This window comes from Onychostoma macrolepis, chromosome 01, assembly GCF_012432095.1.
Source record: "Onychostoma macrolepis isolate SWU-2019 chromosome 01, ASM1243209v1, whole genome shotgun sequence".
Taxonomy (NCBI): domain Eukaryota; kingdom Metazoa; phylum Chordata; class Actinopteri; order Cypriniformes; family Cyprinidae; genus Onychostoma; species Onychostoma macrolepis.
Window position 1 is genome coordinate 35,659,763 of NC_081155.1, and position 27,973 is coordinate 35,687,735.

General features: G+C 36.0%; 1 protein-coding gene across 5 annotated transcripts in view; it reads left to right on the forward strand.

The window, feature by feature from the left end:
- The window catches only part of dlc1 (DLC1 Rho GTPase activating protein), a 108,536-nt gene that overhangs the window by 44,949 nt on the left and 35,614 nt on the right, over positions 1-27,973 (forward strand). The window contains exon 1 of one of the 5 annotated variants that reach the window (XM_058797457.1): positions 934-1,712. The exons of the other annotated variants lie outside the window; for them this stretch is intronic. Coding sequence (XP_058653440.1) covers positions 1,472-1,712 — 241 coding nt within the window. The 5' untranslated portion in view covers positions 934-1,471. Of the gene's footprint in view, positions 1-933; positions 1,713-27,973 lie in introns of those variants that run through there. 5 annotated transcript variants of the gene reach the window in all.

The window sequence follows — 27,973 nt, forward strand, 5'->3', positions numbered from 1 at the left end:
AAAAATGGAAATTTGACATCATTTACTCACCCTCATGTAGTTCCAAAACTGTATGAGTTTCTTTCTTATGTTGAACATAAAAGAAGATATTTTGAAGAATGCTGGTAATCAAACAGTTGATGGTCCCCATTGACCCCGTAGCATTTCGTTATTTCCCTAGTATGGAAGTCAATGGGGACCAACAACTGTTTGGTCCTTCAAAATTATATTAAATATATATATATGAAGAGTTCAGATGCAAAAGCCTCTAAATGCCATCTGAAATTTTCTTCTAAAATGAGCATTTTTATCAGGCTCCTATATTAATGTTCAGTTATTTTACTTTAATTGCATAGAAAAGCACCTATGCATTGCCATTAGAGTAAAATTACTGAACCTACACAAAGCAGCCTGATAAAAATGCTCATTTTAGATGAAAATTTCAGACGGCACATATAGAGGCTTTTGCATCTGAACTCTTCTAATATATATATATATATATATATATATATATGTGTGTGTGTATGTATGTATGTATGTATGTATAAATGTATATATAATATCTTTATTGTGTTTACACTTACAACAGCATAAGTTATTTCCCTGTCCAAAGGTCACATATGTAACAGTTCGGCTATTGTTTGACAAGCCTAATCCAGTTCATTTACGCATTATTTGTTACATAACTAAGAACTTCAGTTTGGAGCCTGGCAGTGAACTAAAGCTTAGAGAAATGTGTGGATTTGCTAAAATTAGCAAAATTATACCCAGAATTTAGCTAAACCAGACATAACATCCCCCCCCCCCATAAATAATGTTTGTTTTTAAAAATGCAATTATAGTTCTACATTATTGCATTTTTCTGCAATTATTTTGTAATTACAATATAAAAACAGTGTCTTTGATGTGTCCCGATTTAGATGCCTAGAAAAACATGTGTGTGGGTGTGTCGTCAATGAACTGATTTTTGGAAAGTATGTGATGCATTGAATATAATTTATGAATGTATTGTGCTTAAATGCAGGAAATTGTTCCCCGGTTTTCAAAGCTAATATTTCAAAGCTAGGAAACAAATATAAGCGTGGGTTGGTTCTTGTCGTTGTGTTACACCTTCTTCTTTCACTTGTGTGTGTAATCTTAGCATAGGACGATTGTTTGTGACTTCCTCTCATGTAAAAGTACATGCTCACTCAAGCAGAATGAATGAATGCGCTAAGATGAATTCAGATGACGTACGTTTTGCCTCCATCAGTTCAGCCACTTAGATGTTCCCAGTGCAAACTGACAACATGAAGACAAGTAGCAGCTTGAAGGACACACAAAGAGAGTGAGCGAGTGCACTTAAATCAAACTCAAATGTGGCTTTTTGAAATATTCACACTGTGGAGGCGCTGAGGCCTGAGTCGGAAAGCACTCTGTCGCACACACACACTCACAAACACACACAGTAGCGCAGGACTGAATGTGAGAGCATTGCAGTGGGAACTCCCTAATGCACACTGCAGCGCTGCACGCAGAACCGGACATGGAGAATGGACTGAGTAGAGAACGACAGACCCGGGAGAGGGGTGAAGGAGGACGAGAATCTAGAACCGAACGAGAACAGGACAAGATGTCGAGGTCCATGCGTCTGCTGCTTCTCCAGAAGAGATCTTTGAGTGAACACATCAGATACTCCACCTGCAGGGCTCTGGATCTGTTTAACAGAAACACACGAGACCAGAGGCTGACAGGTGAGCTTGTGAGGGGATGTGGAAGTGGGTGTGGATGTGCGAATGTGGAGGCAGTGATAAAAACAAACAAAAAAAAACATGTTTCTGGGAAGGATTATGGTCTCTTCATGTCATATTGATGCTAGATGTGGTGTACGCTGCTAAAATTTGTGTGTTGTTTTCCAGAATAAATATCTAAACATTCTTAGATCAAGACACATTTGTCCTTGAGATGTAAAATGACTGAAAAATATATCAAAATTGAGTTCATACTTCAAAAATATCTGCTAGTGGTGTTCAAAAAAGAAACTTAATTCAAGGGAAAACACAAATATTTATCTGACCCCATTGTTCATTTTGAAAAATATAACAAAATTTGTACTTAAAGTAAGAAAAATGAGGTTAGACATATAAACTTATTTCAAAGGTTAACCATGGTTATTTTTCTGAGCCCATTGGCAGATATTGATTTTGATCATTTTGTCAGAAAACAAGACTTTTTATATTATTTCATTTTGCATCTTAATGAATCAGTGTTTAGATATTTAACTGGAAAATAAGGTACTTCAGAGAATGTTATGGTATTACTATTGCACAATTCCAAAAAAACAAAACAAAGCATGATTTTGCTATGATGCTATGTCCAAAATTAAGATTGTCATGGTTCTTTTTGTGTATCATTGCATATTTGAGTCTTTTGAATTTTGCGTTAAAATTTTCCATTATAGCAGCATAATTAAATGAGACTTTGAGACATTAATGGAGTTTCCGGAAACCTTTTTGGGTGCAGTGCACTTTTGAGTTAGGTTAGGTTATCTCTATTAAATCCACAAAGTTGCCTAGAATGCATTATGGATGTGACACCCGATACTTAATTATAAGCTCCAGAGAAGCTAGGAAATGCTGTGTCATTATTGCAGAGCTTTAAAGATGTCTGAATGTTAGTGCTGGGAAATAATTTGTAATCATGAGTGATTTATTGTGTGAAAGATGGATTCACTTTTGTGGTTTTATATGTGTGTATCTAAGGTCTGGTTTATAGTGCTACCTCAAGACTCTAAAATGCATTCACTTTACTTTCTCATGAATTAAATATGTCAGTGAACTATCAGCAGGATTTTATATAACAGTTCCATGGCTACCTCGACAAAAAAGAAACTCCAAGACAATCTTGAAACCCACCATGGATGCAGCAAACTCTAAAATTTTCATGACCAGTAGTGTGGTCTAATGGTTTATTCAATAGTGTGGGCTTACAACCTTTCCATGGATGTGAGTTTTATTTGTGCATGGAAAGGTCTGTGCAACCGATCATCTCAACGTCATTGTAACACATACAAAATCTATCTATCTATCTATCTATCTATCTGTCTATCTGTCTATCTGTCTGTCTGTCTGTCTGTCTATCTATCTATCTATCTTTCCCTGTAAGAGAAAGGCAGCTAAACAGGAAACTATTAACAGAGCTATTTTTGACAACTTAGGTGGTATTTTATTTATTTATTAAGCAAAGAGAATGATGCAATTAAAATGTGCATATATATATATATATATATATATATATATATATATATATATATATATATATATAAATTTCATCATTCTCTGTGCTAAATAAATCAATAAATATACCTGAAAAATTACCACCTAAGTTGTCAAAAATAGCTGTTTCTAATAATATGTTGAAGCTTTAATGTCAGTGTGGTACTCTACTCTCTTTTTCCTACTTTAGACAAACAGCCGCTGACAGTTTTTGAAATGCTAAGCCACCACCGACAAAGCAAAATGCTCTTTGTTTCATCCTCGAATATACAGACATAGTTATGTTCACATTTTGAAGCATTTTGCCATCGATCTGTGCTTCCCTGTACTCTTGACAATGATCTACATTACTGGCTCTGCTGTTTTCTGGCTGATTGGAGAGTGATAAGACCTGGGGGATGTGTTCATGTTCATGTGCTGGAGTGTCTGTGTACAGAACATTCAGATTGACCTAGCTGAGGTACAGGCCATCTCTACAGAGCCGAGCAAACACAAACACGCTCAAACAAGGCAGAATCCAAGAAAAATGTGTTTGCCTTAATAAGCTGTGTTGGTGATAAGTAACTTTATAGCTGAGGTGTGGTTAGCTTTTTAGATTGGCAACATTTTGTTGGTAAGTTGCTGATTGGAGACCTAGAATTATCAGTGAGTAAGTGGTCATTTTGTAAATGCTTTCAAACACTATCATCTATGTCTGAATGGTCTATCAGTCACACATCCTTCTCTCTTTTCTACTCTCACTCTCTATCTGTAAGCAGCAGCACAACAATCATTATAACTTTTAGCATACCTACCAATCAGTAGTTTTGGCAGCAAACTGACCAACAAGCTGTGAGTGTAGGGATGCAATCATGTTATTATAATTCTGGCTAATGCCAATAAGCTGATAATAGTGTAGCTGATTTTAAAATTTTATACTACAACCCGAATTCCAGAAATGTTGGGATGTTTTTTTTTTAATTTGAATAAAATGAAAACTAAAAGACTTTCAAATCACATGAGCCAATATTTTATTCACAATAGAACATAGAGAACATAACAAATGTTTAAACGGATAAATTTTACACTTTTATCCACTAAATTAGCTCATTTCCAATTTGATGCCTGCTACAGGTCTCAAAAAAGTTGGCACAGGGGCAACAAAGGGCTAAAAAAGCAAGACATTTGGAAAAGATTCAGCTGGGAGAACATCTAGCAACAAAGCAGCAAATCTCTGTGTGTAAGGGACAAGGCCGAAGACCTTTGCTGGATGCCCATGGTCTTAGGGCCCTCAGACGACACTGCATCACTCATCGGCATGATTCTGTCATTGACATTACTAAATGGGCCCAGGAATACTTCCAGAAACCACTGTCAGTAAACACAATCCGCCGTGCCATCTGCAGATGCCAACTAAAGTTTTATCATGCAAAAAGGAAGCCATATGTGAACATGGTCCAGAAGCGCCGTCGTGTCCTGTGGGCCAAGGCTCATTTAAAATGGACTGTTTCAAAGTGGAATAGTGTTCTATGGTCAGACGAGTCCAAATTTGACATTCTTATTGGAAATCACGGATGCCATGTCCTCCGGGCAAAAGGAGGGAGACCTTCCAGCGTGTTATCAGCGTTCAGTTCAAAAGCCAGCATCTCTGATGGTGTGGGGGTGCATAAGTGCATACGGTATGGGCAGCTTGCATGTTTTGGAAGGCACTATGAATGCTGAAAGGTATATAAAGGTTTTAGAGCAACATATGCTCCCCTCCAGATGGCGTGTATTTCAGAAAGACAATGCAAAACCACATACTGTAGCTATTACAACAGCATGGCTTCGTAGTAGAAGAGTCGGGGTGCTGAATTGGCCTGCCTTCAGTCCAGATCTTTCACCAATAGAGAACATTTAGCGCATAATTACAGGAAAAATACGTCAAAGATGACCGCAAACTCTTCAGCAGCTGGAAACCTATATCAGGCAAGAACCAAATTTGGACAAAATTCCAACACCAAAACTCCAGAAACTCATAGCCTCGATGCCCAGACATCTTCAAACTGTTTTGAAAAGAAGAGGAGATCCTAGACCATGGTAAACATGCCCCCGTCCCAACTATTTTGAGACCTGTAGCAGGCATCAAATTTGAAATGATCTCATTTTGTGCATAAAATTTAAAAATTTCTCATTTTAAACATTTGTTATGATACCTATGTTCTATTGTGAATAAAATATTGGCTCATGTGATTTGAAAGTCTTTTAGTTTTAATTTTATTCAAATTTGAAAATATCCCAGCATTTCCGGAATTTGGGTTGTATTTGGTCTAAATAAACTGAAATTGAAGTTAAATTAGGCATTATAGATGCCTAAACTGGAAATGAATGAAGGTGATGATTTTTTCCACAATTTTATTGTTTTTAAAAAATAAATAAACAACAGATATATGTGTGTGTGTCTCCGTGTCTCCTCCCTTGTCAGACTGTTCTTACTTGTCTACTTCTAAGTGCTTTCTTTCCCATTACCTCACAAATCTGCTCATAAATCACCGTCACTGAGCTTCCTCTCTCAACTAATATCCCAACAAAAGCCATAAACCAGCTACAGCCTCTCTTGAAGTCCTCTTTCTCCAGCTTGGAGGACCTGAGAGTGTGGCTTCCAGGTCAGAGGCCTACCTTCTCCTCTCCTTTGCCAGGAGCAGTGGACAGGTCTGGAGTGATGGATGTTAGCCTTCTTGTGCCCTTTTTCCCCGGAGTGTGAAGGTATCTTCCCCTGGCCTCAGCACCTGTAGATGAAAGAGAGGTGGAGAGGTGGGTCACATCGGCCCATAAAAAGTTTCTCAGGCGTTCTTTTCTCCCATCATCCCTCCTTTTCTTCTTATTCATATCAACTCTATCTTCCCTCTTTCCAAGCAACGTCAAGAATGTTGTGGCTTCAGTAAGCAGGATGTTTGTAATTAAATAAAAATGTATCGGAAATGACTGTACAACAGCGTGTGGGTGTAGATCTGGTAAATGACCTGTGTATGTATGCGTATTTATGTGTGTATAAACAAGCACAGCATATAGTCATAAAATCTGAGAATACGGACTGAGAAAATAAGAATTTTCTTGAAGGTACAGTGTGTCATTTCTGTACCACTAGTGGCACCAAGTGAAATTGCAGTTTGTTTGATGGATAAGTGACAACATTCTAGGTTTTATTAGCCATAAACTAAAACTAACACTATTAGCACATTTTTTTTTTGTTAACAGGCATTGGGGGTTGGACTAGCATGATTTCTCCTCATCTGCTCAGGACTCTACGTGACAAAACTCTGTGATTTTCTCGACTTACTTTCTCCTCTGATAGATTTTAACTGGATTAATTAAAGCATTTAGCGTAATAACCCAGCAGGCTAACGCTTGATGAAAGTTCAGATTGCCTTCAGGTCAGAGGTCACCTGCGCAGCTGCAGAGTTCAGTTTACGTGATGTCTGCCTTCCAGGCAACCAGAGGACAAACTGTGTTGTCGAGGGTTTAGCTCTTACCCGCTAATGGAATTACATAACCTATAAACAGCTTTGTCAGACATTAATCATTAAAGAATCTTATGAATGGGAGTCAGGACACATGATTTCCATTACAAGACTGAACAAAGCTATGGGGACAGATAAATAAAAGCAACAATTGTTCTGAAAGAGAGTCTTTTTTTCGTAAATTTGGATCTTATTTGCAGATTTGAAACTGCATAGCTGAATAGAAGTACATTTTTGAACATCAGTAAGAATTAAATAAATTATGTAGTTATTTGATTTTAATGTAATATCTTAATGTAACTTTGTGCCTTTTCATGTTGTTTAAAGTTTGCATAACTCAGTCATTTGCATAAACACTGCATCTAGAGCAAGACATCGACATAGGCCCCGCCCACTGGCGTTCAGTCGCTTAACAGCTTGACAGTTGATCGCTTTGAATGCGAGTGTCGCATACCGTCAAAAGCAAATAGAAATTTCAATCACTGCCGCTATCTTGTCTACACTGGATACAGTATACAGATTGTATAATGATACAGCGTTCATTTTCTGACACAGTCAACACGCTTGAATCTGTTGTCAATAGGACGTTTGTTTTGACTTGTTTGGTTTAAACAGCTCGTTTGCGTCTTTGTACAGATATCAGAAGGATCCCAGCGTAAGGAAAAAGTGGATAGTTTATTTTTAATGGCATCCCGGATCGTGTCTGAGGATTGAACGGAGCATTTTGTTTTGTAAACGAGGCACAGTGTCATGGAGAGTTCACAAAGAAACATTTGTTTAAAGATGAAGTGGTACTAGATCTGACTGCAGCTGCATCACAAACCGTAAGTAAACGATTTCATAATGCTTTGTCTGGAAATGACCGCTTTATTTTGATTATGTCGTCAAAACACTCACAATAGTGAGGGGGCGTTGATAGTGTTTCCTATGCAATGTCGTTAGCCAATCATATCAGTGGCCGATTAATGAGAAGCCTTAAAGGACCCACCCCCTTAAAAAGAGGTTGTTTCAGAGACTGGGTCAGAATAAGGGTTGAAAATAATCATTTTCCCACATATTTATTTATTTTTTATTTTTATTTTTTATTTTTTGTTCAAAAAAATGTTAACATTACAAGTAAACCTTAAAGAACATATTCAAATAATAATAATAATAAAAAAATGCATGTCATGACCCCTTTAAGGTTTTTTTTGTTTGTTTGTTTTAATTTGCTTCTGATATTTTCATGTCATTTAGTGTTTTTTAGTCTTTAGTTGTTCTGCCTTTTTCATGTTGTTTAATGTTTTATGTATTTTATCATTTATTCTTTTTTTCTTTTCTTTTTGCAGATTTGATTAGATGAAATTACATTGAAAAACTGCATAGCTGAATAGAATACATTTTTGAACATCAGTAAGAATTAAAGAAATTATGTTTTACGCCTTTTCATGTTGTTTAATGTATTACATTTTCTTTTATTTTTAATGTTTTTATTTTATTACTTGTTTATGTTTCCACCTCTTTTTCATGTTGCTAATTGCTAATGTTTACATTTTTACTTTTTTATATTTCTTACATTTTGTTATCTCTTTATTCATAAATTTTAATCTTATTTTCAGATTTGATTAGATCAAATCACTTCAAATCATCCACTGAGCAACTGAATATCAGCTGATTAAAAACAAATCAAAGAAATGATTATGACTGACAATTCTAATTCAAATTTTAGAAATTATATACAAATAAGCATCTAAACAAATATGAAACAAGAATAAAGAACTTTGCACTTTACAAAGTCTCAAGTGGTCTCCAATCAGGTCCAACAGCTTCATTTGTACATCCGCTGTCATGCCGCGTGACTTTGCTGCTTTTGCTAGTGGGTGTCAGTCTTTTGTGTCCTGAGTGAAAGGATCACCAGTGGGGAGTCTTGTTGGCTGGTCCGGTTTAAAGGGTCCTTGTCGCGCTTTAGCCCTCAGACCAAAGCTTCCTCAGCTGGGCACAAGCCCACTGAGACCCAGAATGTGTGTGTTCATGCCTGCTAGTCAGTGGAGGATGAAAACTAGGGGTGTGGTATTGTACTTTCAAGTTGTTAAGTGTGAAGAATAACAAAGCCACACGGAAGTGTCAAATTAGCCATTTTGGCTTGATCTCTAACTTTTCCGCCTCTTTCTCTCACACTTATTCACACACTTGCTCTCTGCAAAATTCCATGGCATGTTGTTGATTCTCACAGCTGGCCGAGGCTGCAGTTTGAAGGCCTTTTTCTCAAGGTCATCCTCTTTCCTTTCCACCTGCTCTCCATCTGGCTTGCAGCACCCATATCGACTCTGAGTATTCAATGATTTACAGCAGCTAACCTGCAGTTCCAGTCAGCCACAGGCCGTTCCATGAGTCTGAGTTGTGCTGGTTCAGGAAACGACCACTGTGGAATTGTTTGGTTTCCAAGTGGACTAGGCTAGAAACCCAGGTTAAAGCTACATAATTGAACCAAATGAGTATACCATTTAAAACGCTGTGGTTTTCCTGTTCTCAGACAATAACAATCACATCTGTGGAGTCTTCTTCATCTGAATAACGTTTGTGCCATAATCAACTTCAATTCAACGTGTTTTTAACTGTATTGCCCCAGTTATGGCCTCAAGATACGTTTCACACATCATTATACAATTACCAAAACCAGAATTCACACACCCACATCCACAAGTCCCAGTGAAACCATGTTTCCACTTTTATTTATTTATTTTATTTTATTTTATGTTTTGTAGTATATACTTTTTCTTGTTTTTTAGTGTTTTGTTTATTTAATCATTTAGGTTTTTTACACTTGTTTTTATTTTTATACATATGTTTTATTTATTGTAATGTATTATGACATAATTATTTTAATAAGGAAAACAATGCAATAAAGAAAAATCTTCTGAAGTATTCTTGAAATTTCAGCCCTATTAGTGTTAATGATGGTTATATATATATATATATATATATAAAAATGTAAAAAAAAACAGAATGGGAAGAAAATAACAACCACATCTGTAGAGTTCTCTTGATCTAAAAAGAAGTTATACCATAATCAACTTCAACTGAACAATTTTAATTATTGGAATTGCCCCAATAATGACCTTAAGATGTTTTACCCATCATCGTACAGTTACAAAAAAAAAAAAAAAATTCACACACCCACAAAAAAAATAAAAATAAATAAAAATCCACTATTTATTTATTTATGCTCAGTGTTTTATTGTTTGTGTTCTATTTTTTTGTATTCTATTTTTATGTTTTTATTTAATTTATTTGTTCCAGGTCTTTTATGTTGTTTAATCTAAACACAATTTATTCATTTATTCATTCATTAATGTTTTGTTTTTATCATTTTTTAATGTTTTATTTTTGGCATTTTTATTTTACTTCCTTTCCAGCATTTTTATGTTGTTTAATGTTTTGTTTATTTCATAATTTACTTTACATTTGTTTTTATATGTTTATTTTATTTTATGGATTTTTATTTTATTTTAGTACCCTTAAGTAAAGTAAACTTATTTACACTCCTATACTCTTTACCACCCGTAATTATGTATTTAAAATGTTAGGAACACATACCCGGAAAAACTTCAATGAGCAATATATTGCAGTAAAAAAAAAAATCTGAAGTATCCTAGAAATTTCAGCCCCATTAGTGTTAGTTATGGCTTACATCATGAAGAGAGAACAGAATGTGAAGACTCCATCTCACATTACAGTTCAAATAACCAAACAAAGAATGTATTAGACGAATGATGAGCATACAGCTAATGATGGGGCGACAGCTTTTGCGGTTCATACCAAGAGTTCAACTGATCTGTTTATTTGCAAATAAAACCTAAGTTCATTTTCATCCACTGGAGTATAGACTTACATTGAAGGAGAAACCTGGGCCAAATAGGGACACAAGTACCAGAGACTTGGGTGTACATATATGGCTTGTTAGTTTCTGAAATTATTTATATTTTCTTATGTGAGTCATAGCCTGTTTGTATGTATCTCTGTTTGTATATTTGCTTGTGTTTGTGTCACGCTGTGTTCAGAATGTTCCAAGTCCTCAGCCTTGAGCCATGTAGCATCTTCAAACACAGTTTACACGCCCATCTCATAAAGCTGTGGAGAAAGGGAAAGAAAGAAAGAGATAAAGTTTAATTAGACCACAGTCTCAAGGGAGTTTTAGTGTGTGTTTAGGGAGACGGGGGGTCCAAGAATGCAATGTGCGTTTGTGTGTTTGCATGTGCTTTATGTGTTTGTCTATCTTTGTACCTCCTCACCAACGCTGATGTTCACAGTTCTCTTATCTTCCTCATGGTTTGAAACATTCCTTCCTGTTTTCTGTCAACAGTTCTGAGAGCCTCGCAGCTGCCACTTTGCAAAACACATAGTCTGCAATATACTCTTGCTTTTATCTTTCATGCCTGAAAGATAAAATATTATGAATCTGTTCCTTCAATTTTTTTCACCTTTTTTTTTTTTTTTTGTCTCCGTAGATAAACATCCATCGTGACACAGTTATCAGTCTTCAGATACACATTTCTTACCTGAAATCCCTTTTGCAGTAATCTGGCCTCTAATGTTTTAGCTTATTTACTTGTATGTCTTATTATGGTTTTTAAAGCAATAAAGTTTGACAGCATTCCAATTTCTCCTATTAAAGTTGGCGGTAAGTTAGGTAGCACGTTTTTAAACAACATTGCAGTGTTTTATGTGTAAGCAAACATGAGTATGGTATGTGAGGGAGTCCTGTGAGTGTGTTACTCTAATTCTACACTAATGCTTTTAGTCTCCCTGATTCTCTCTCTTTCGCTCTCATTTACTTTTTCAATTCAAGGGGAGTGAGAGGAATGTTTTCCTAAACTCAGTGACACTGTGAAACTTACACCAAAGGCTATTTGCTTTCCTTTCGTTCCTTCTTTTTTTCACTTTTCCAACTCTCTCTATCTCTTCTTTTCACTTTCTTTTTGTTTGTGGACCTTTTGACATTTGATAATGACTGTCATGTTATATGGACTTGTATCAACTAAATCACTGAAGAATACACTCTTTAAATTAATGTGAATGTGAGAAATCACAACGCTCAATGTGGTCCCATCTTATAGTTAAAAGAGACAGTTATCTTTTTCAGAGATGTTTGTTTACGCTTAATCGCCCATTATGTGGACTAGCCTGACAAATTGCATTTTTATGTGTGTGTGTGAGTGTGCGATTTGAGCTAAAGACTTGCATTGTACAGAATTGTCAGATTACTATCTAAATTTAAAGGCAACCAAGCAATCTTTTGATAATTACATTTATGATTCAGTCGGACAGGAAATGTCAATCAGTTCAATTAAGCTTGATCCGAATGAAATTTCAATCGATCGAAAGGGGGTGGTGCAGATTTTAAATAATTCATAGGAAAGAGCCATGTAAACCACATAAACACTTGAGTTTGACTACTTTCTCAGTTGAATCCATAAAGAACTTGAGCACATATAGTTCATGTTTTGTAAACGTCCAACCCCATCTCACAGCAATTCGTACACATTTGACAAGGTGGCTAATTCGTACAAATTCATATGACCCCACTGGTACGAATTCATACGATTTGTGAAAAATCATACATAGTTTATGAGGTGGCAAATTTGTAGGAATTTGCACGAAGGACCACACCTAGCCCCTAAACTTAACCGGCATGGAAATGGTAAAAAATCATACGAATGAGGTCATGCAAATTTGTATGAATTAGCCACCTTATAAAATATGTACGAATTGACCGTGAAATGTCTCACATCTTCCCCGAATGTCTGTAAGTTTATTAACATTAGTGAAGGAGAGTTAATATGTGCTACATATTTGCTAAAAACAACAATTTGCAATTCTTTGGTAACGTTATCACGGTGGCTTCCTCTGTTTCTGAATGCGGCAACTGGGTATTGTAATTTTTTTCACGATACATGTAAATTAATCTATGAATCGGAATGCAATGTTTCGGGTACATATAAAGATAACTTTATATTTAATAATAGATCTAATATGCCTACTACCCTACTATATAGTAGGCAAAAAAAAATTATGAGTAGTATGTCCTGATTGGCAATGTTCATTAGTTTAAAAGTACCCAAATGGCATTCAGATTGACAAAAAGTAGTGAATGTAAACATACCTACCGACAAACAGTTTCCGGGATTTCTGTCTTTCCTTATTTAAGTAGACAGAAGCTGGGCATGACTGGAAATGGTCCAAGATGGCCACCAAGTCAACAGATGTGCTCTAAAAAGATATGTTAAATGAGAAAATGGAAATCCTTCTGCAATTTAACATGCAAACACGGTAGAATTTTAAGAGAACCAACTTCCCCAGATTTGACCCTGAATGTGTGCACGTGACGGAACTTAAATCTGTAAAAACCAATGAACTGAGGTCTATTAATAGCCCTAGTAAACAGTCGTAAGATGATGTCATTGGTCTGTTATGAGCTCTGTCAACACACCAATCCAGACACAGTCAGACCATTTAGACAGTGGCGACCCATCAAACGTTCTCCAGTCAGAACCAGTCTGGTCTGAAAGGAAGCAATATATGTGTTTTCATGCAGAAAAGGCATCCTGAAAAGTGGTATGCACAAATATTTGGAAAGTGTGTTGGGTGCTGTCCGTGAAGAATGTCTGATTTTGCATTCTGTCTAAAAAGACCCACTCAGCACCATTTTTAGAGCTGGATTGCCCCAACAAAATCCAAAGGGAAATTTTTAGGAGTATAAAGCATCTTTTAATATAAACCAACACAGTAAATATGGACATGTTTTTTAAACTGTAGTGGCATAGTAGTTTGTTGCGTGTTTTGCATTATTACTGGAACTTTGGTGATGGATTCTCTTTGTAAATGATCTTTTATTTAATGCTGTAAATGTTTAAAAACAAACCCAACAGGAATGAAAAGTATTCAAGGCCCACTTTGTGTATATTTTCAGTTTATAGCCGAACAAGACGTTGGAAATAAACCTACCATTGGTAACTGTACAGCAGACACATGTGGATTTTACACAAAGAGAGTCTCTGGGTTTCCTTATGCCTGTACAATACTGAGTGTGTTTGTGTAGATTTGAGCCCACGCTACAACCCGCTCTTATCTTCAGTCCTTCATCTGTTCTGCTATGTTTGTTTACCTGTGGTGATAGCTGAGACTGTGGGAGCTCCATAGCCAGTTATCAGGGGCCCTGTCTTGCTGACTCAGCAGCCCCTGTCTGGTTAGGGTTCCCTTGTTGAGTAAGTGAACCACAATCCAACGATCTCTATTATAATCCCTCAGAAATTGCACAAAATACTATTTATTCAACTGAGTGTGCATTGATAAACTCTATGCTCAAAGATTTATGCTCATGCGTTTTCACTCACTGGAATTCTTGTGATGTGGTGTTAGATTTAGATGGGTTGAATACTACTCTCATCTTCTAGGGAGGAAAATTTGAGGTTTCTTGAGGATTTCAATAGCATATTACAAATGAAGAGAGGATTATAATAACAGCATTGCTATTGTTCGGTCTCAAAGGCATTATAATCTCCTTCATCGTTGTTTTGGTTTTACAGACCTATGCTTCATTTCCTCTTTGGGTGGTTGTTGTGGCTGCATTGAGTTTTACATTTATAAGACATGGCCTTAAACCAGTGTTCTGTCCTTATCGTCAACATTCTTTCTCTCTCAATCTCCCTGTCTCTCTCACTCACGTGTCTGTGTTAATGATAAGTGAAAGTTATTTGGGGAGATATGCTGTGTCTCCAGCAGTGCAGTCTTGTGCGGGCATGTGGGTTCCCTTAAAAGAAACATACTAAATATATTGTTTATTGAACATGGTAATACCATGTTTTTGAAGACAATCACTTATTGCACCTTTAATACTGTGTTATTTTGATGCTTTGCTTCATGTACCATGGTATTTATATGATACTCAGTAGGTGGGGGGCAGAGTAATTCTGCAATACTTTTTGTATGTGCATGTTTGTTGTATCTTATGGTGATACTATGGTATTTTGAAACATACCGTGGTACTGTGGTTCATATACCGTGGTATTTAAATGATTCTATAGTACCATAATATAACCCGAATTCCGGAAATGTTGGGGCGTTTTTTTTCAATTTGAATAAAATGAAGACTAAAAGACTTTCAAATCACATGAGCCAATATTTTATTCACAATATAACATAGAGAACATACATGTTTAAACGGAGAAATTTTACACTTTTATCCACTAAATGAGCTAATTTAAAATTTGATGCCTGCTACACGTCTCAAAAAAGTTGGTACGGGGGCAACAAAGGGCTAAAAAAGCAAGAGATCTGTAACATGATTAGCATCAGATCAGATCTGTAACATGATTAGCTATAAAAGGGATGTCTTAGAGAGGCAGAGTCTCTCAGAAGTAAAGATGGGCAGAGGCTCTCCAATCTGTGAAAGAGTGCGTAAAAAGATTGTGGAATACTTTAAAAACAATGTTCCTCAATGTCAAATTGCAAGGGCTTTGCAAATCTCATCATCTACAGTGCATAACATAATCAAAAGATTCAGATAAACTGGAGAAATCTCTGTGCGTAAGGAACAAGGCCGAAGACCTTTGTTGGATGCCCGTGTTCTTCGGACAACACTGCATCACTCATCGGCATGATTCTGTCATTGACATTACTAAATGGGCCCAGGAATACTTCCAGAAACCACTGTCGGTCAACACAATCCACCGTGCCATCTGCAGATGACAACTACAGCTCTATCATGCAAAAAGGAAGCCATATGTGAACATGGTTCAGAAGCACCGTCATGTCCTGTGGGCCAAGGCTCATTTAAAATGTTTCAAAGTGGAAAAGTGTTTCCTATTGGTTCATATACCACGATATTTAAATGATTCTTTAGTACATCCAAGAATAACATGGCAACATTTAAAAAAAAAGAAAAATGTTTGCTTGTTTTGCTGTCATTTGCTATAGTGAGTAATTTATGATATTACGAAAAAGTACTTTGGTAATCCCATGATATTTTTAAACGTACCACCATGGAATTCTTAAAAGTACTTTGGTGTATACAATGTAAATACCATTGGTGTATAAATTACAGTACCCTTTAATATTTCAAAGCACCATGATATTCTGATATCGTCACTGTAACATATACCAGCAGCTTACTTCATTGTAATCGCTGAACTAGATGTCCTTTGTTTAATTAATTATTTTACATAATTATTATTTTTGGGATCAGTTAGCATCACAGATTGGACTCAAATCTGTGACACCCGCACAAGCACCACAGTTCAACATCTCAGCAGCAGGAGTCTTGTTTTTAATTTTCTAAAGTTTTGAGAGGGCTGAGCCAATCTCCAGATGAACCTATTTTGCCATTTATGCTTGCACCAGATAGCAGAAGAACTTCAGATAGACTAATAGAGGAAGACTTTTTACAAGATATATGTCTTTTTAAACATTTACAGAGTTGAGTATATGTGTGCTTATCTGTTGGCGTGCCTTATCCTGTATGATTATGGGTCATGAATCCTATACATTTGCAATCACATTTGTGATGACCTGGCCTACTTCTTCATTAGATTAATAGTTTCTGCTTTCTAAGTGGAAGGTAATTGCCAGCATCTTTCTAGTAAAAAGCATTCTTTAAAAAACTTTAACCTACATTCTTCATTGGTCTATGCGCCAGACACCAGGCTATTAGCATCAATGTCTAATGTTACGGCTGTCACAGGTTAAAGATGTTATCAGTGACACCTGTCAAAATTACACCAGTGCCAATAGCGTCACACGGATAACCTGTATTTTTGACATCTGGCCAAAAAAGCTAAAGTTGATAAAGATATATTCTCTGCTCAGGCTAAACAAACACCCATCCACCCTGGATTCTTTTTGCCAAAAGCCTCTCTGTCCAATATACTGCGGTTTTTGAGTGTAAATCATCATTTTATGTCAGTGGGAGATGTGTTACTCAAACTTGAATACCACACCCAGCCCAAATGTTTTAACCCCCTACCATTAATTTCCTCAAAATATGTAAATATGTGCCAAAAACCAGGCAGTTAAAAAGTGATGAGATTATCTTGTGATTTGGTATGCCACAGGAATGCTCTCTGGGTCAGAAGTTTCTTCAGTTGTATTCAAAACTTTTCGTGTTTAATGAAAGTTTTATTTGGTAAGCAGACAGCCGATTTGTATCTGGTATCTTAAGAGAGTTCCAGTTTGAGTATGTTAATGTGTGTGTCAGTGTAAAGGCGAATGAAATAAGTCAGGAAGTCAGGGTTGGGAAACAGAATGAGATATAAAAAAGAGACAAACTAGTGTTGTTATTTCCAAAAAAAAAAGGAAGAAAGGATGGAAGAAAAGAAGAGATCAAATGAATTGAGATTCTCAGTAAGCTGCCTGGTAGCCCAGGGCCTCCATTTTCCTGATCTCTCTCACTCAGCTCACTCTCTCTCTATCTTTCACTGTCTAAACACACACACTTACTGTCCAAGCCCGCTTTTCTCCTCCTCAGGGCAGACGCAGCATCTGAAGCTTTCTGATAAGGGCGGTGTCACCGTCACCTTTAACCTCTGACCTTGAGGTCATAGACTAAGTGTCGTCCTGACAAGCAGCTCAGAGGGCCATGCAGTGCAGTGTCACCCCCGAGACGTGAACCCTGTCACGTGAACTTTGACACATGACCTCAACGGAGCTGTAATGAAGGGGTAATAATAGGGGCAATGGAGCGCCTGAGTGTAGTGCTGACACTATTTAACACGTGTGTGTGTGTGTGTGTGTGTATGTGTGTGTGTGTACGTGTGTGCGTGTGTGTGTAGGTATGTGTGTGAAAATGTTGTCAAACATTGGCCATGTGTCAGAAAGACAGGGGTTTCTGCACCATTACTGAAGAACATGCACAGCCAGTGAGGTGGAGTCTTATCTCGGTCCTTGCTGGAGTGCATCTGGATCATAAACTAAACACTCTGTCACTCTTAACACACACACACAGCTCTTTTTATGTCTTATTTGAGGGGCCATTTCAGATGACCCGAGCATCTGTTTTGAGTCTCTTCTTTTAGTAAAGTTATAACACTGTAAACGTAAAAAATATATATATATATATATATATAAATCAATAAAATTTTATGGCAAGCTGTATGATAAACAATCTCTTTGTGAATTTTTCTCTAAACATTTCTTGTGAATTTTATTCAAGGTTTTAGGATCTAGCGTGAGAGGAAGTGACAGCCACCAGATACAGTTCAAATGCTTGTGGTGTGAATGTGAAAAGTCATTAATAATATTTCCGTATGTTGTTATCTGTTTGTTTGTGGTTACCATGGTTACCTGCATTCCCATAGCATAATGATCAGCACATTAATTTTGAATTTAATCTACAAAGGCTTGAATGTTGCACAGCTATTTTTATAGGTCTGTTTTGACTCCTCATACAAAGCCCGTTTTATGATGCTTGAAGATGGTTCTTCCAGCATCATGCTTGTTTCAGCCCAACTTCAATAAGGCCTCTGTTGTGTTGTATACCGCATACACGCAATTCCACTCATTGTGACTGCATTGTGAAAATCATATGATGTCTCATTTCAGTGAGACAAATTGTAGTTTTAGGCTATAGAAATTAGATGTACACTCACATGAGAAAAAAAAGAGATGTTATTATTGTACTATTTGACTAAAATTAAAAAAAAAAAAAAAATGTATTTGAGAAAGAAAATAAACAAAATAAGAAATAATACTATTGTAATATTGCAAAATGACTGCAAAAAAAGAAGAAAAATATAAGCCAACGAAGAAATATTTTCTGTAACTGTAAAATTATACTGATATTTTTGGCTGTCTTAATTCATAATCAGTTTTTTTTTTTTTTTTTGAGCTGCTCGAGACACTGCAAACACTAAGCCATATGGCAATTTCCTGTGTAGTGCTATTTAGCCCTAACTCTCAGAGAGAAAAAAAAAAAAAAAGGTATAAAAGCTGTCTCTGGTTGGCATTCTTTCAAAAAGTACTAATATGTACCACTTAGGTACTAATATGTCCCATTAAGTTACTAATATGCCCCCTTTAGGAATAGATAGATACTTTTTGAAAGGGTTTCATCACAGTGACAGCTTTTATCCTTTTTATTTTTATTTTTTTTCTGAGAGTATTTGAGTGAAATCTCGTTCCATGGGAGCAACTAGTCATGCTTTGTGGTGCTTACTGCACAGCTATAATGTTTTAGCTTGGGGTCAGTCACTCCAGATGTTTCTGGAATTCAATCTGTTGGGGGCTGGGAAGCTAAGTGGGAATGTAGATCTGTAGAAACTGTTGTCATAGCTTCAAGACTGCAGCTGGATGGTATTAGCTCTAAGCCTGAACTCAGGGATCTAATTCTAACTAACTAAACTGAAGAACTTCTAGAACTTCACATCTCTGTCCATTTATTTAGGCTTGTATGACTTAATGAAACTAGAGTTGTTGAAGTTTAAGCCCACAGTGCTTGACTAGTTTTCTCACTTCCTGGTTCACATCACAGCAACCACTGGTCACCAACTCCCACAGGAGGTCATAAGGGCCAGGACCCTCAAATGTTTATCCAGACCTTGTCTTTGGGATGGCCCATGGGAGTGATATTGATTTGGCTGCTTCGCGGATGTTTAAAAAGGTTATCTGCTGTGAGGTTTGGAATGGTGTACGTAAAGGACATTTGTCTGACTGAAGCAGAATTGTTTTGCTCTCGAGACTTTGGTTCTAAAATGGTGACAAATCTTGTTGGAAAGGTCTTTCCTCTCAGTCTGAGATGGATGACGTAGACAGTCACTTCTTTTCAAGATGCCTATTTGTTTTAAGCAATCTTGACCTCTCTCAGCCCATGACGTAATGAGTGTCAATGGTTCTTCTTGAGATCTATTTTTAAGCTATAGTGATGAAGCTGGTATATACTGTGATAAATCTGAGGAGCAGCCATCCATGTTTGCGTGTTAGTGTAAGAATTAATAATATTACTCATAATCTAACCATTTAAAGAATCTCAACATTGTTTGGGCTGCAATGAGAAGATACCATTCATTCTGGGATCTGAGCAGGGGATGCTGATAGCAGTTTATCTCATGGGAATTGAGCTAATATTTTCATTTTAAGTAACCCTTGGCATTATGCCAGCAAGTTTGGATATTTTACAGCAACAGAATGCCTTACACTTCTGTGGGTTTCGGATTATCGGCTTGGCTCTCTTTTAAACAGGGATAGTTCTGTTCTGTTTATGTAGTAGGGTAGAGAAAGTCCATCATTTGAGGATAATGCCAAAAGTACACGACAATATTATTAAATTTTAATTTAATTTAATTAAAAATGCTATAGTAATATGTGACCCTGGTCTTAAGTCGCTGAGGTATATTTGTAGCAATAGCCAAAAATATATTGTATGGGTATAAATTATCAATGTTTATATTATGCCAAAATCATTAGGACATTAAGTGAAGATCATGTTCCATGAAGAAATTGTGTACATTTCCTACTGTAAATATATTAAAACTTAATTTTTGATTTGTAATGTGCATTGCTAAGAACTTCATTTGGACAACTTTAAAGGCGATTTTCTCAATATTTTGATTTTTTTGCACTCTCAGATTCCAGATTTTGAAATAGTTGTATCTCGGCCAAATATTGTCCTACATCAAAACAAACCATGCATCAATGGAAAGCTTATTTGTTCAGCTTTCAGATGATGTATAAATCTCAATTTTGAAAAATTGACCTTTATGACTGGTTTTGTGGTCCAGGGTCACATATAGCCTATTAATAATAGAGAAATAAGTTATATTACTTTTTTGTTTTGCTTTTTAAAGTCAGAAGTAATGAGAAACCAGACTGAGTGTGAAAAGTGTCATACAAATACATTTGAATTTATTTAAATGTTTATTTTTATTTTTATACATCTAACATTAATACTGGGTTGAAAAAAATATCCAGATGTGCTGTTAACTTATACACAGTAAATATATATATTTTTTATTTATTTATTTTTTTTTACATTCATTTACAATTAGTCATTTAGCAGATGCTTTTATCCAAAGTGGCTTACAATGATGACAATAGAAGCAATTAAAATGACAAAAGAGCAATAATATGCAAGTGCTATGACAAGTCTCGGTTAGCCTAGTTTTAATACAATAACAATATAAAAACTACTTATAAAACTTATAGCTACTATTAAAAGCTTCTATGAGAAACGACGTGCTATGTTTATTATAATCAGGCTTTTTTCACACAGTATAAATGTAGCTTCCTTTATATTTTCAAAATGAGTTCTCTTGCAAGGGCATCATCACATTGGGGGGGGGGTGTTCCTAGTATTAAAAATTTTGAAAACTGCTGTTTGAAATAACAGACTTTTTAGCTATATTTAGCCATTTAGCTATATGTTCAATTCTATTTACAGTATACAAACAGTTCAAGATTGTGGTCACTCAAATACTAGTACATGAATATGTCCAGCCCAAACTCATTACAAGGAATGCTGAGTGCCATTTCAGGCATATATAGAAACTCTCTGACCTGCAAAGTGATAAACAGAGTAAGGTACAATTTCAAAATTTGTGGTTTTAGGAAAAGGTTTTAGGGAATGCAAAGAGTGGGCTGAAACACCTGGGCCGACTTGCGTCATTCTTCTTTAATCAAATCCTTTTGCACATAATGTGTTTGTTTATTCATCTTAGTCAATAGGATTCCATAGATTCCTTCCCAAAAGTCCTCAGCTTTGCGTGAGCTGCAAGATTAAGATCCACATGCGCCTCCCACAGAGCGATAGCGACACTGGTCATTAAAACTTACCAATGGATACTTGTTAGATTTTAAAAAGGAGATGTTGAAAAGTTTACTAAAAGTCTCTCTTCAATAGTCCTCTCTGTGCCCACTGGCAGACACCACCTCTTAAGAAAATCCAAGAAATACCCAAACCTCGGGGTCCCACCCAACTCTGACTTATAGTAAAAGAGGAGCATTCACACACATGCCCTTAAGGGGGACCAAAACCCCACCACACGCATGCACACACACACACACACACACACATACACGGTCTTGAGGTCAATCACTCGCTTTGTCTCTGTCCTGTTGATGAACCTACAGGAGCTCCTGTACATCCTTCACCCTCGCTCTCTCTTTTCTGCAGCACTTTGCAGTGAATTAGATCAAGGGTGTTGTGAAATAAATGAGCTAATTCTGCTGGCAGCGCAAGACATGTTTTATTACCTGACCTATTTGTCAACTCCTGCCTGAAGCAGGGTCTGTTAACCACCACAAAAAGGCACAGGAAACTAGTGATGCCTGACAAACCAGACCAACATCCAAGACATTACTTTGCTTGTGTATTACAAAATCAATAGTCAATTATTACTATCTATCTACAGTATCTATCTATCTATCTGTCTGTCTGTCTGTCTGTCTGTCTGTCTGTCTGCCTGCCTGCCTGCCTGCCTGTCTGTCTGTCATTGTATCTATCTATCTATCTATCTATCTATCTAAATTGTCATATTTTTCTAAGGGGGCAGCAGTAACAGTCGAGGTTCACCCCCCAAAAAAACCTAAAAAACTTTTAACTTTTTTTTTGTGTGTGTGTGTGTGTGTGGTCTCTATTCCTTTTTGCACAAAGTCATTGACTAATTTTATTATTATTTAGCAGTTTGTTTGTTTACTTATTTATTAACCACAATTAACAACATTGTCCTTTATTTTTAAGGTTTAAATTTGGATAGTAAAAGGGTCCTTTATAACAAACCAGGGAATGAATACAATTCCCCAGTAAGTGATCATGATTTTTGATGCAAAAGAACATTTTTTTCACTGTGGAGAAGTAAATAATACAGAAAAACAAATGTAATTTCTATATGACAAAGATAGTTCAGCCAATAATTAAAAAAAAAAAGTTTGTAGAAGTTAAACCGTAAATATAAACGTTATAAAATTATGTAAAACATACTCAACTTTTCTGATACTGGTGTTCCCATCATGCACTGGGGCATGAATAATTAACAAGGTTGATTTTTTTTTTTTTCTGTTTTCCAGCTGTATTTACACTGTTTTATCATTGTTTCTGTTGTTCAGTTACTTGTGATTTTGCTACATCTGGAGTTCATTTTCTACTCAAAATGACACATTCATACTCAAAAATGAACCACAGAATTTTACCATCATTGTCTATTGAAGTCTCTGTGTTCGGATTAGTGCCACATTACTAAGTGTAGATAATAATGTAAATATGGTGTCTACATGATATATATTGTATTATTTCCTTAGATGTTTCTAAGTAACATACACTTTTAAAGCATTTTTTTTAATTAGGTGCTACATTAAGTAAAATCAAAGTATTGCCAAGTAAGCTTTGACTAAAGCTAAAAGCTAAAGTTACTTATTTTCTTTGTTAAATTTACTTAACTTAGGTAAGTATATTTTACTTAATTCTATATGTGAAATTATATATAATGATGTAGGGTTGGGAATCGAAAATCAATTCCAATTCCAGAATCAGTTACTAAGGTCAGGAATCGGATACTTGTTGTAAAATTTAAATTTAAATTCGACCTATCAATTCCTGTGATTTTTGTTCATGGTATGCAGCAGCAATTAAATGTTTTGCGAAAAGAAACACAGAATAAATATGTTTGATATCTAAATGTCATCTTTTTAACCACATTGGAATCGATAAGCAGAATCGGAATTGGAATTGATCAAATTCAAACGATACCCTACCCTATAATTATGTAATATTTACGTACTTTTTTAAATAAATGTTAAGTTCAATAGTAAGTAGATTGTACATAGTAGCAGTAAAATTTACTTAAATGTTAATGTTAAATTGTTACAAAGATTTTTAAGTAAATCCCACAAGTTATGTTTTCCTATAGGATATTTCGATAAGGAACACTTTTGTCCTCTATAAGACAAGAGTCATACAAATTTTGGGTGATATGTGGATAGATAAGTTGCAATTCTTGCAACCTACAAAGACTGCAAAGATCTTTTACAATTGTGACTTGATTGGACTGTCCAATTTAAATGAATGAATATGCAATTTCCACTACAATATCATAGATAAATACCTACAAAACCAACTTATTTTTCAACAATGCAATAATTGCTTGGAAGCTGTATTTAAAACCACTTGCAAGTGCCTCTTCAGTCTAAATGGGCATGACACTTCTGCTACAATGCTTTCTTTTTTTTAAGAGAGTCACATTATTTTCTTGTGTCCACCTGGTTTGGTTTGGACATGGCTGCTGGTGGTTCATTATGCTTCATCTGAGGAGTTCAGTGCAGGGTCGAAGGTCATGGAAGGTAAGGTTAGGTGCATAGGCTGTGTAATCCATTGACTGTCTGTGCAGCAGCTCGGACCATATGCTGCCTCTACCATAAGTCCTGTACCCATCTGCTACACCAAAAGTTCTCAAAATTCCCAGTAAATGGAGCTCAGCTTGTATTCCACAATTCTCTGACTACTTGTTCTAGCACTTGCATATCATTTCTCTTTTGTTGATTTTGATTGCTTCCATTTCCTCATTTGTAATAGGATAAAAGCGTCTGCTAAATTACTAAATGTAAGTGTAAATGTACTTGTCTTTTGATACTGTATGTATATAGATTTTAAAATTTGTCCTGCTGGTTTGCAGGTTAGTGCTGGTATGTCCCTGGTTAGGCTTGTAGACCAGAAACATGCTTTTCACCTGCTGGTCAACTAGCATGATCTTTCCAGTGAAGCTGACTGACCAAGGAAGTATTGCTGGTTGAGCTAGTTGAAAAGCCTGGTGTGAATGAAAATTTGTCAGTTAAATGATTCATGTGAAGGATATTCATAAAACTTGGCATTTACCTACTTTTATATCACCTAATTTTTACAGCATACATACTTTTTTTAAGCCAGTATTGTACATTTGAACCTGTATGTGAATGTTACGTGGATGTTTATTTAAGCAGTATTGTAAGATTTCTTCGCCCAAGGCCATGGCTTATTCACAATCATAGTTTGTCAACTGGAATATGCTTGGCAGCAAACACACTCCATCATACCTTAGCCAAGTTTTCACATAACTAAAGCTGTACATTATTGTGCCAGCGATAGGAATCCACATGAATCACAATCCATGAAATCACAGCCAAAAAATATTTTAGCCCATCTGTCTGAGTGTTAGTCTGCCGTATAACACTTCTGAAGCATGACATCTGCTTTGAAACGCAAACTCATGAAAGCGCATTAGTCACACAAGACAAAGATAAACCAGATGATGTGCTCCCTTAAAATCTCACAAATGACTGAATTTTGGTTTGCTTGTTATCTTATTATTGCCTCGTACACCAGAAAAACAAGCTGCCGTCCATGTGGTGATTGTGAATCTACATTCTGCCGAGTTACTGACATTAACCAAATTTAGTGTACTGTAGAGTATTATCTGGTACATCACTGCGGTCATGAGTAACCGACTCTACTAAACTAAACAACAGGATGTCCTGATCTTGGCTTGTTAGATGCATCATTAGGATGAGATGTCCACTCATGAACCCCCTAATTGATGTGGTTCAGAAAAAAAAAAAAAATCTTGGATGATGATGAGTGATATCATATTTGTAATGCTGACACCTTGAGCTTTTGTGGTTATACTTTATATATACAAAACTACTATATATAGATATTAAGGAAAAGTACATGTTTGATATAAAATAAATGAGTATAAAATAACTATTATTATTATTATTATTATTATATGTGATGTGTTGGTCTAGTGGCATGACGTGCTTTTGAATGATTATTTGAATGAACAAAAACTCCATAATGTTGGATAGTAGTGAAAAAAAGCGATGCAGGGGCCAGTTCAACAACAATATGTCAGTAATTAAGCAGATATGTTGTTTTATTGATTGAACTGTAAGATTAAGGAGAAAGGATATTTGAAAAAGTACAATCACTATATGGACAAAAAACCTAGAGCAACTAGTAGAATAAGATGACCAAAAAATTGAACCAAAGAGTTATAGTCTTCTGGATTGCTTTGGCTGAATTTAACTCCTTATATAAAGCAAGCATGTGTCTTCGGAATTTTCCAAGGATTACACTAGAGCCCAAAATATTCCTTTTTGTTAACTCTGCAGTCATTTGTTTGTTTTTTTATTAGTCATGCAGAAGTATGGCAGTGGTTTCCTGACTAGACTTTAATGTAGTATTTTTGAACCTTTTGACGAAACAGTGCAGTTCTCTGTACGCTAAAGGAATCCTTTTTTTAAAACCCATTTCATCTCAAGCTTGAGTTTGTTTATTCAGCACTGACTTTAAATTGACCGTATATTACGATCTACGGGTTAGAGGATCTGTTCAGAGTCATTAAGAAATGCAAAATCATATTTATCATGATTTGGCTCGGGGAGATGAATAAAGGCTGGAAAGATTTACCAGCCTGTCTAGTTTCGACTCTCCATCACCAAATCTCTTCATTAAACATCAATTATCTGAAATGAACCATGCCTGCTGAAGACTCGAAGGCAACTGAAGCAGCTGAAAGTGTTGATGAGAATCTATATGAGGGCAGAATCACACATTTCCAGTGAGGGAGATTGATGACAACCGTTTAAATTATTACCAGAGGGCCCAGCATGAGAAAAAAACGGAGACAGGATCCAAAAACGACCCATGGTAATGCGAGTTACATAAAAGGAGACTAAGTCAATTGAGCTGAAGAAAAGTAAACATTACTGTGGCTACTTTATTGTTTGCTCTTATGTTGAACTCTTGATCTCTTTCTCTTCTTACCGGCTTCCACGTGCTCACATTCACACACACACACACACACACACACACACACACACTTATACACATATGTCTCTGCATGTCTGTCAACTAAAGCAAACCATCTGTAATCTCTTCTCTTCATGCATGACTAATTAAAAAAATATGAGTCATTATTTGGAGGCAGTGGGTTCATTGCCCAAAATGCACACATATTTCTAGTTAGTGAGGGGTAATGCAAGTGCGTGCATGTGTTGTTTTGTTTTTCTACACACGTATGTCAGGGATATCACAAGAGTGAACAGAATATCAACATGGCTGTGGTTTGGTACATTCAGACCAGCAACACAATTGTGAATGTGATATTTCTTTTATACAACTATTCAATGCTTTAGATATCAAAGTGACCATAACTTATTGCTAGTTCATCATATCTAATGCATTAACTAATGTTAAATTGAACCTTTTTGTTTAATAAACAAGAAGTTTATATAAAATACAATGCCACTCCACTTACATACTCTGGTCTAGAAACGACCCAAATACAGATGGAACACCGTTGGCCAATCGGATTAGAGAATGGGAACTGTTGCATCATTTTATTTATAAATTCTTTTACCACTGCATGATTTGAGCCTAAGCCTTCAGAAATATGTGTTGATATATTAGAATAACACTTTGCTTGAAAGTATTTATTCATTGCCGAGTGCTAAAATTTAGCTACAGTTAGAATATACATATTATACTATTTACATTCACCAACTCATACAGCATTTTTTTTTTTTTTCAAACCTCTAGTGGATAGACTTGTTTGAGCAACAAAATGCACTTGTTTCCTTTACCCAGAGTTCATTTGGCTTGGTCTTCAGTGGATTATGGGACATTTGTTAACTTCAGTATCCATAAAGCAGAATAGTTATTATAGCTTCAAAGAGTCCTGTCACTTTCATTGTGGGAAAACTATGCCGTCCAGCCAGCTAAGATCACTCAAGTCACAGCCGTCTTCTAATATAGCCTCATGTAGTCAGGAATGCGAGAAGAAGAGATGAAAAAGAGATGCAAAAAAAAGTGTGGCAGGGATGGAGTATACATGTTCATGTCGGAGCTTCTTTTGACTGTGCTACACACGGAAGAGAAGAAATTGTTGAATAAAATCATTCTTTTTGTTTTCTTTGTGCACAAAAAGTATTCTAGTAGCTTCATAAAATTAAGGCTATTTTAACAACGTTCTTACTACCTTTCTGGGCCTTAAAGGGATACTCCACCCCAAAATGAAAATTTTGTCATTAATCACTCACCCCCATGTCGTTCCAAACCTGTAAAAGCTTCGTTTGTCCTCGGAAAACAATTTAAGATATTTTGGATGAAAAATGGATTGGCAGTCAATGGGACAGTCACAAGCCTCCCGGTTTTCATCCAAAATATCTTAAATAGTGTTCCGAGGACGAACGAAGCTTTTGCGGGCTTGGAACGACATGGGGGTGAGTGATTAATGACAAAATTTTCAATTTGGGGTGGATTAT